The 10,702-nt window shown below is 44.0% G+C and overlaps 1 protein-coding gene across 1 annotated transcript in view; it reads left to right on the top strand.

Annotated features, from left to right (window-relative positions):
- Positions 1-3,484: 3,484 nt before the first annotated feature.
- HELLS (helicase, lymphoid specific) overlaps positions 3,485-10,702 on the top strand; it is a 31,306-nt gene continuing 24,088 nt past the window's right edge. The window contains exons 1-6 of the mRNA XM_083615584.1: positions 3,485-3,614; positions 5,356-5,477; positions 7,401-7,523; positions 8,965-9,021; positions 10,023-10,053; positions 10,146-10,210. Of these exons, the coding sequence (XP_083471710.1) occupies positions 3,569-3,614; positions 5,356-5,477; positions 7,401-7,523; positions 8,965-9,021; positions 10,023-10,053; positions 10,146-10,210 (444 nt within the window). The 5' untranslated portion in view covers positions 3,485-3,568. The remainder of the gene's footprint in view (positions 3,615-5,355; positions 5,478-7,400; positions 7,524-8,964; positions 9,022-10,022; positions 10,054-10,145; positions 10,211-10,702) is intronic.

Raw genomic sequence — 10,702 nt, 5'->3', positions numbered from 1 at the left:
TACAGTCAAGTTGGCCGGTTTAGAAGGAAAATAAATCCAAATTAGGGCAATGGACTTATTAGGTCAACCAAAATGTGACAAGACAGCGTATAAGTTCTCCAGAAGTCTAAATAAGACTAAATAAGCCAAGTGGAGGAAGGATGGAATCCTTAAATGAAACCGGTTGGGAAGGAGGTAGCAAATATTCAGATGATACTTGGTTGGGTGCTGTACAGGTTTGGGAAGGCAAAACATACAATGGTTTATTACCCATCTTTAGAAAAACCCCAAATCTTATATGCATGTAATTACATTTCCATACCCTCCAACATTTCTCCAATCAAAATAGGGACATCCTTTCTTCCCCTGGAGAATAGCAAACTTGTAACTTTAAACATTCTCAAAGGATAAGCTTTTGTAGACTAGATACCACTTCATCAAACTGTTACCCGCAGCTGGCAGAAGGAAACAGTAGATTTTTGGAGGAATGGCACCAAACTGCAATGAAATGCAAAAAAGGTGGGAGGGGGGTGATTGTGACAATTGATGCAAAACTCAAGATAAAGCAACTATTCACAGCTGCACTGACTGGTGATAAAGGCACCATCCCAAATTTGTTATGTTAATTAACACCTGCAATGAAACTGAGCGCCAACATCTTTATCCAAGCTTCAAAGGATACATTTCCAAGCGAGCAGCTAAATTAAATTTCTAATTTAGCAGTTTCAGGCTAATCTCCCTCCTTTTGAAAGGCAAAGCTGGAGGATGCCCAACATTTTTATTGGCAGGGGTTCCTCTCTCTTTTAACAAACCGAGGACAGGCAGAAATTCAACAAGAGAAGCTTTTCAACCACCTTGGTTTAATCTCCCTGCTTGGAGAGGCTTTACTTATCTCTGCCTGTTATGCAAACACATGAACTCCGTGAGAGGAAAAAAGTGAAGTAACCTGTAAAAGAGTTGATGTGAAACAGGAAAGAAGAAGTAAAATGTGCAAGGCAGATTAATAAAGATTAATATATTTTTTGCAGGGGAAGCCTTAAAATTGCTGCATATTATTTTACGCTAAAAAATAGAAATGGATTTATCAGCATTTCTTCCCTCTCTTGCGAAGCCTTCACCCTGTACTTGTGAGGAGTGCGGGAACTGCAGTGGGCAGTGTTGGTGCAAAGGAAGGTTTGAGCACTTCTTTCACAGAATCCTAGAATGGGAAGGTACCCTGAGGGTAATCTAGTCCAACCCGCTGCAACAACAGATCCCTTTCTGAGCAGCAGCAGCAGAGTGCATTTAACCTGTAAGGTTTAAGTGCTAAGAATCAAGGCAGCAGCCACAGGGAATGAGGTTCGGGGGCTGTGATGGCAGAGAAGGGGACATGGCAGGACCCAAAGGTTAGAGCATGGGTAGGCAAACTAAAGGGACGCAGGTGGCGCTGTGAGTTAAACCACAGAGCCTAGGGCTTGCCGATCAGAAAGTCGGTGGTTCAAATCCCCGCGATGGGGTGAGCTCCCGTTGCTCAGTCCCAGCTCCTGCCCACCTAGCAGTTTGAAAGCACATCAAAGTTCAAGTAGATAAATAGGTACCGCTCTGGTGGGAAGGTAAATGGTGTTTCCGTGCGCTGCCCTGGTTCACCAGAAGCGGCTTAGTCATGCTGGCCACAGGACCCGGAAGCTCTACACTGGCTCCCTCAGCCAGTAAAGTGAGATGAGTGCCGCAACCCCAGAGTCGGCCACAACTGGACCTAATGGACCTTTAGGCAAACTAAGGCTCAGGGGCCGAATCTGGCCCAAAGGCCTTCTCAGTCCGGCCTGCGGTCGGTCCAGGAAACAGTGTGTTTTTACATGAGTAGAATGGGTCCTTTTATTTAAAATGCATCTCTGGGTTATTTGTGGGGCATAGGAATTCGTTCATTTTTACCCTCAAAATATAGTCCGGCCCCCCACAGGGTCTGAGGAACAGTGGACCGGCCCCCTACTGAAAAAGTTTGCTGACCCCTGGGTTAGGGCTTCTATATCATTATGGTTCTTACTGGCACTGGTTGGAGTGCAGAGACATAAGGAAAGATCATATTCCCTCCTCCAAACCCACCCATGTCCTGAGATCTTCAGAAGAGACCCTTCTCTCCATCCTGTGCCCTCACTGGCATGCTTGGGGGTGGGCGCGGGAAAGGGCCTTATCGGTGGTGGCTCCTCCCACACAACTTTGGAACTCCCTGCTTAGGGAAGCTACGCTGGTTCCTTGCTTGCTGCCTTTCCGCAGACAGTGGAAGATCCTTCTCCTTCCACCCGGCTTGGGGAAACTGACTGCTTCCAGTGAAGGTGTTGAGGGTGTGCTATATCGATTGCAATTCTCTGCGTGTTTTTAATATTGAATATTCTATTTTAATAGTGTTTTTATTGCAGTTATCTGCTTGTTTTTAACAGAGCCCCCCCCTTTCTATGATCAAAATATATATTTGGTATTTATTTCTTCCCTTAACTGTTCTTATTTTTAAGCCACCTATACGCTGCTTGAGTGTAAAAATAAAATAAAATCAAAAACTCTGAAAGCAGGTATTTAACTTTAAACATGCGGCTTTTATTTTTAATTTTGCTTTTGTATCTGGCGACCAAACCACCAGTGTTTGTTACTGTCATATACAGTGGTACCTCGGGATGCAAACGGGATCTGTTCTGGAGCCCCGTTCGCATCCAGAAGCAAATGTAACTAGCGATAGCATGTCTGCGCACACGCGCGCCGCTTTTTGCCGCTTCTGCACATGCGCGTGACATCATTTTGAGTGTCTGCGCATGCGCAAGCGGCAAAACCCGGAAGTAACACGCTCTGTTTCTTCCTGGTTGCTTTGTAGATATACTGTATAAAATTATCGGTAGTTCTTTTTAAACGAATATATCTATATATAATTATTGCTAGTTATTTTAAATAATTATTGTGTGTGTGTGTGTGTGTAATTGTTTAAAATGACTAGCGATAATTATATAAATATTTGTTTTTAAAAAGCCATTTTATATATAATATGCAAAATGTGTGTGTGTGTATCTATCTACCGTTACTTTTAAACAATTTTATTTATGTGTGTGTGTGTGTATTTGTTTAAAAACAACAGTAGCAATGACCATAACGCAGTTCCCCCTGAAACAGTTACATTAGAAATATATTGGGTTTCTCCCATTTCGCCTTCGGACTGACTCTTCCCCTTTCCTTACAACGCAGGCGAAAGGGGCAAATAGCTCAGCCCGTATGGAACTCCGAATCTCGGGGTCGCGGGTTCGACTCCCGACGTCGGACTACAGAAACCTGCCTCGCGAGGGGGTTGGACTAGATGACCCCGGGCGTCCCTCCCCCCCCCCCCCCCAACTGCCCAAGGCAACTCCCCGGAGCCGTTCCCCTCGGGAAGCCCGCAGCGCGTCCCTCTACCCTTTCCCCTCTGCTATCTCTCTAGGGATTTGTTGTCTCGGGAGTTTCCCGCGAAGGCGCCGCTTTCCCCCCTCTTCTCGCGATATTTGGAAAGCGCGCGGTTTTTTCTCCCCCGCCCACTCCGCCGGAAGCGCCGCGAGGCGTTCGAAACCCGGCGCGAGTCAGAAGCGGCGGCGCGATGCCCGTGGAGGAGAGCGGCGGAGCCTCGTCCGGGAGCCACGCAGGTGGGGAGCCGCCAAGGGAGGCCGGGCTGCCTCCTCAGGGTCCGGGGGGGGGAATGTTTATTGTGGGCTAAGGGGTCCCCTGAGCATGTGCAGAGCGCTCTCCGCCTCGCCCGCCCCCCCCAGCAGAAAGGCCGGGAAGAAAAGCCCAGCAGCAGCAGCAGCGCCCTTCTTTTTATCGCTTATTGTGGAGGCGAGGCTGCCTCCCGCAAGGTTGCCCCAGAGCATGTGCAGAGTGCGCTCCCCTCCAAAAAAAAAAATAAAAAAAATAGCAAAACAAAAAAACTCGAGAAACTATCCGAGCATCGGCAGCGCACTTATTTTTCTCATTTATTGTTCTTTGCACGCCGCCATCGCTTTGGCTCGATGGTAGCTTTGGAAGTCTGGAGGAGCTCTATATATGTCGGTATATATAGCTATATATATAACTATCTAACTAACTATATAACTAACTAACTATATATATGTATATGTATATATATATAAATCTGTATCTATATCTAAATATATCTATATATCTGAATGTATTATAATATTATAGTAAGTATATTATATAAATATATATTTATATTTACTCTCTATATATTAAATATAAACATATATCTATATAGATATGCGAGAGGGGGGAAGTCAGGTGAAAAAAATACGGGGCTGGTGTTGGTTGGTGGGATTTTAACCTCCTTCATGAGGATAAGTAAGAATTTAGCAAAGTAGGGTGCAGCTTTCCTCCCCCCCCAAAAAAACAACAACAAAGAAACAGAAAAGTTTGTAGCACTGATCCTCAAGCCAAAGTACAACTTTTACTATGCTGCTATTATTTTCCACCTCATTTCGCTTTGTAGCTGGTGACCGGTATCCATTACTTGTTGTTTGTATTGTTCTTCATGAACGCTATATTATAAAGAGACAACAATGGGGGTCAGCGGAAGAATTGGGGGGAAAAGATGGTGGCAAAGGGATGGAGGTCTTTTAAGATGGAGGATTCAGGAGCTAGAACCAACAAGTACTGTGTTTTATATATGGGGTGTGTGTGTGTGTGTGTGTGTGTGTATAAAACACATAACAAGAAGCAACAGGTACTGTGGGGGTGTGTGTATATATATACGCGGGTGGCGCTGTGGGTTAAACCACAGAGCCTAGGACTTGTCGATCAGAAGGTTGGCGGTTCGAATCCCCGCGACGGGGTGAGCTCCCGTTGCTCTGTCCCAGCTCCTGCCAACCTAGCAGTTCGAAATCACGTCAAAGTGCAAGTAGATAAATAGGTACTGCTCCGTTGGGAAGGTAAACGGCGTTTCCGTGCGCTGCTCTGGTTCGCCAGAAGTGGCTTAGTCCTGCTGGCCACATGACCTGGAAGCTGTACGCCGGCTTCCTCAGCCAATAAAGCAAGATGAGCGCCGCAACCCCAGAGTCGGCCATGACTGGACCTAATGGTCAGGGGTCCCTTTACATATATGTGTGTGTGTGTGTGTGTGTGTGTGTGTGTGTAGTGGATACCACCATTTATTTTAATACAAGGTACTGCTCCTGGTGCATTCTGATTTGGGTAGAAGAGCTGGCATTCTTAAAATACAGGCATAGCTGTATACACACACACACACACACACACACACACACACACACACACACACACACAAACTCTGCTGCCCCCTCCCCCCGGCCTGCTTTTATTTTTGTCCAGGTTAAAGTGTGCCCTAGACCCATGTTAGCGGTTTCCTAGTCATGCTTGTCTTGTGTTTTTGCTCAGGACACCTGCAGGAAGACATGGGTGCAGAAGCTGGAGCCACCGAAATCACAGCAGCGATGTTGCAGGAAGAGAAGCAGCTTGAGGCAGAAGGAATAGAAGAGGAGAGGCAGATAATGGAGAAGGTAAAGTGCGTTTGCTGCAAGTTGACCGAGGAGAGTTTGGGTTTAAGGGGGGTGGAGTATGCAGTTTTAATAAACAATAACTAGAAATCCTTTTATTTGAAGTATTTGTGTCCTGCCATTCCTCGTAAAAGGCTTCGGGGCAGCTCGCAGAATAACCCAAGACATAAACTTTATAATAAATAAGAAACACAGCTTGCGTGGAATTAAAAGCAGTCACAGCTGGCTTTGTGACTATGCTGCAGTCCAAACCAAGGTGATTTTTAGATACTTGTTTCAACTTGTAGGTTGAAAAATTTGCTGTAGGCATTGAAGTGAGCTCCCTTCTACCTGGTACTGGCTTGCTGAAAAATTCCCATAATCTGTTAATCACTTAAGAACCCAAGAAGAGCTGGATCACACCAAAGGCCTGTCTCCCCTATCCGGCATCTATTTCCCCCACAGTGGCCATCCAGAGGCCAGTGGTAAATCATGCCCTTAGTTATCACCTGCATGATGGAAATACAGTGGTACCTCGGGTTAAGTACTTAATTCGTTCTGGAGGTCTGTTCTTAACCTGAAACTGTTCTTAACCTGAAGCACCACTTGAACTAATGGGGCCTCTTGCTGCTGCGATGCCGGAGCGTGATTTCTGTTCTCATCCTGAAGCAAAGTTCCTAACCCGAGGTACTATTTCTGGGTTAGCGGAGTCTGTAACCTGAAGCGTCTGTAACCCGAGGTACCACTGTAGTCTGTAACACCCCCCTCTTTTTTGACTGAAGTGTCTAGTGCTTAATATAAATTATTCCCTTAAGAAAATAGGTTACTCTGATGGTTCCCCTACTTTCTTGGGCCCTTTTCTCCAAGGATGGAGGAGACGTTTTAAAGAATGGGAATAAAATGTATGGCATTTGCTGTTTCCCTTAAATTTGAAGCCTGGCTAGTAAGTGTGTGTTCAGATGCATCCTTCTTGCTAGGGCTTCCATCATTTAGATTAAGGAAATGTTGAGTAGTGTAATCTGGAACTTTAAAAAGGCCCTACATAAATTGATTGAGGCAGCTCTTCCATCATGACTAGTGCTGTCCCAGAAGGTGATGTTGATTAATCCTTGCACTATGGTTGATGTTGTGACCCAGATACAATTATTGTAAAATACTGCATTTCAGATTTAAATTCTTTGGGGCAAACTCTCCAGAGATTCTTTGAAATAAAATTTGGTTGTGATGAAAGACAACAACCAGGCAGAGGGCCTTCTCGGTAGTGGCGCCCGCCCTGTGGAATGCCCTCCCACCAGATGTCAAAGAGAAAAGTAACTACCAAACTTTTAGAAGACATCTAAAGGCAGCCCTGTTTAGGGAAGCTTTTAATGTTTGATAGGTTATTGTATTTTAGTGTTTTGTTGGAAGCTGCCCAGAGTGGCTGGAGAAGCCCAGCCAGATGGGCGGGGTATAAATAATTTATTATTATTTGTTTGTTTGTTTGTTTGTTTGTTTGTTTGTTTGTTTATTATAACAACAACAAGGTTCATCCCTTTAGAAAGAGGAGGAAAAGGCGTCCAACAGCAGCACTAGCTGCTTTCATCTTATTAAGGCCTATGGTTAAGCTGACAAATGCAAGCTTCCTATACTCTGTTTAACCCTCCTGGTCCCTTTGGATCTCTTGTTTGTATTCCAAAGGGAGGGAATTCAGAGCATAACTACAGCAGGTGCAAAACAAGTAAAACCATGGCTTCTCATCAGGAAACTCTGGGCAGTTTAGTAGTGTGAATTCTCTCAGGTTTAACACAGGTATATTTCCAATACTTCTTGGGGAAAGCTAAAGAAGAGTTGAGTGACCTCGGGTTAATATTGGTTTCCCTTTCTATTGACAATGTGCTGTGCATTTTAATGGCTGCAATAATACCACACTGAGTTACTGCTGATAGTGGCTTCTTGTTTGTCTCCTAGGCTCGCATGTCCTGGGACAGAGACTCAACTGAAATGCGCTACAAGAGGCTTCAACACTTGCTTGAGAAAAGCAACATCTACTCGAAGTTCTTGCTGACCAAAATGGAACAGCAGCAGCTGGAGGTAAGTGTGCTCTAAAGTTGGAAGTGAAGAAATTAGACTTGTGTGTCTGATAAAGTACATTAAAAAAGTACGCTGATGTGAGCCTCAGGTTCACATGCCTTCCCCTCTGGCTGTGAAGAAGGGTTGAGAACCTTTCAGTTGCATTTATGATTGGCTGCAGTTTGTTTTTTTCTGAATTGAACAATGGTTAGTTTTAAATATTGTTTGTTTGAAACAAGCCTTCAAACAATGGGTTATGAAGCTGGCTTATTGCAGCAAACCATGGTTAATATTTACCAAAGTTTAGAACTCGGGCGTTGATGCAGTTCTCAGGACATCTTAGCACAGCCATTGAGAGGTATCCGTAACATTTTGGACACTCAGTATTCATCATAATAAAAATGAAGCTATTTCTATATTTGGTCTCCTTTTTTACTTGTGTAGACTCTTGAAAGTTCAATTCTTACACATAATTTTAACAGCATTCATTTAACACTGGCTCTGAAAGTTGCAAAACAGTACATGAAGCAGGGTAGATTTAGAGTGTTGTTTTAAACTTTTAAGGGACGCGGGTGGCGCTGTGGGTTAAACCACAGAGCCTAGGACTTGCTGATCAGAAGGTCGGTGGTTCGAATCCCCGTGACAGGATGAGCTCCCGTTGCTCGGTCCCTGCTCCTGCCAACCTAGCAGTTCGAAAGCATGTCAAAGTGCAAGTAGATAAATAGGTACTGCTCCAGTGGGAAGGTAAACAGCGTTTCCGTGCACTGCTCTGGTTCGCCAGAAGGGGCTTAGTCATGCTGGCCACATGACCCGGAAGCTGTATGCCGGCTCCCTCGGCCAATACAGCGAGATGAGCACCGCAACCCCAGAGTTGGCCACGACTGGACCTAGCGGTCAGGGGTCTCTTTACCTTTAAGCTTTTAACAAGTCTGCTATAAGGTCATTTTAATAATGGAGATAGAATGGTTTGTTTCCCAGTATCACATTTAAATATGTTAAATTCGTTTTGCTGTCCAAACATTCCCTTCTTTCAGATACCCACCTGCCTGCACTATTTCCTCCAGTATTTACAGAATATAGAATGTAGATGCACTGTCTCAAAATGCCACAGTAGTGGTTGAGGCGTAAAACATGCTTGCCTCTTAGTGTAAAGAAATAAAAGGAAACCAATTCTTATTTGCAGAATGGATGTTTCACAGCCATTGGGTGGCAAGTGGAATATTTCCTTAACTTGGTGGCAACTTTCAGATCTGGACCCTGGATATAAACATGTCAACATAAAATGCCTGTATTGAGGAGTTTTTACTTGCAGTTAATAAGATTGGTAAACTGTTGTGTGCTTTCACCCTTGTTCTTAGGGCGATTGGACATTTAAATCTGTTGCGGTATTTTTCGTCCCAGTTTTAAAATGCTTGAGAGATTTGGTGGATAGAAACATGTGCGTTCTTTTTCTTTCTTTAAGGAGCAAAGAAAGAAAGAAAAGCTAGAAAAGAAGAAAGCATCACCAAACACTACAAAGGTAAAATAATTTTCATTTGGGAAATTCTTTTCTTTAGGGAAAGGTTTCTTGGGTGATAGTGGGAGAAAGTTAAGTTCCTGGTTGAAGGAGATAAGAGTGCCTTGGTTACCCAGGTGGGAAATGGGTAATTTGACCCTGTTGTTTCTTTTGGAAGAACCACTGGGGGCTGGAAGAGTCCATAGCCTGTGGGTTCTGCTTTTCCTAACTGTTCCTGGGTTTGAAGCTTGTTGCTATAGCTGGACTGCTTCTTAACAGCTTCGGTTGGCTAAACCATCTGCTGGAAGATAGAGACTCTACTACTTGAAGACTTCTCGATATGTTCTGTGTGGGGCTGACTTGAGAAAAAAGTATTTCTGAAACCCTTTGGCTATGCAGCATTGGTCATGCACAAGAGTAGACCCATTAAAATTGGTGGGTTGATACTAATTGGCCCTACTCGGAGTGTAACGCTAGGTTTTTTATTTTGTTTGCGTTTTATTTTTTTAAAAGGTCAAATACTGTTTGATACAGCGAAGCAATATTTGTTTTAAAACATATTAAAGAGAGACCCTTGTGTGTACATAAAGTTCTGTTGCAATTGCTGGTATGTTCTCTAGTTTCTGACCATAGTGGTGATGATGATGATGATGATGATTTTGAAGATCATTGGAGCAACTACCTATACCCTTTTGCACTAAAGTATACTTTGGAAAATGGTGTTTCCGTGCACTGCTCTGGTTCGCCAGAAGCGGCTTAAGTCATGCTGGCCACATGACCCGGAAGCTGTCTGCGGACAAACGCTGGCTCCCTCAAACTATAGAGCGAGATGAGCACCGCAACCCCATAGTCGTCCACGACTGGACCTAACGGTCAGGGGTTCCTTTACCTTTATACTTTGGAAATAGTTTGTGGCCAGGTTTTTATGTAAAATAATAGAGAAGAATTGTTTGCAGCAGTGATTTCATCTTTCTTATATAAAATATAAGTTTGTTAATGGTTTTGTCCTAAATGCTTTGCTTCAGAATGAAAATGGTGGAAGAGAAGGCAAATTGGGTAAGACTTATCAAATTCTTTTTTAAAAAAACCTGCTGTGTTTTTGCTGTTAAAAGTTCAGCTGCTGATTCCTGCTGAATATTTTGTTGCAGCTGCAAAAAAGAAGAGAGCCAGAGAAGACGAAACCTACAGTATTTCGGAAGTCATATCGAAAGAGGTAAATAGCTAGGGTGAAAATGCACCAAGGTTATTGAGTGATTTTCATGGCTATGTGGAGATTTTTCGTGATGCAACTCTGTCCTGTAAACAACTCTGAATTTTCAGTTAGGTAGCATCTTTACAATATCTGTTTTAAAGGCACAATGAGTTGAAAGGGGAACCCATGTTATCAAGGAGAACAGAAAAGGTTTTCAGTGGATACCACCATTTATTTTAATACAAGGTACTGCTCCTGGTGCATTCTGATTTGGGTAGAAGAGCTGGCATTCTTAAAATACAGGCATAGCTGGGATTTGATCCACTTGCCTCAGGGGGTGGTGTCTGTACCTGGAGGGAGCCTAAAATGCCATTTTGTTTCTTCCTACCTGCATGCACGGGCATGTTCCCAGGCAGCGCAACAGGATGTTGAAGCTATGAGCAGCCTGGGCATGCCTCCATAACCCTGTCAAGGCATCCCTTGCTACTCCCTGTGTCTTGGAGCAACGTTAGC

The sequence above is a fragment of the Podarcis filfolensis genome (assembly GCF_964270895.1).
Source record: "Podarcis filfolensis genome assembly, chromosome: 5".
In the NCBI taxonomy this organism is placed as follows: domain Eukaryota; kingdom Metazoa; phylum Chordata; class Lepidosauria; order Squamata; family Lacertidae; genus Podarcis; species Podarcis filfolensis.
This window is presented reverse-complemented; position numbering and strand designations above follow the sequence as displayed.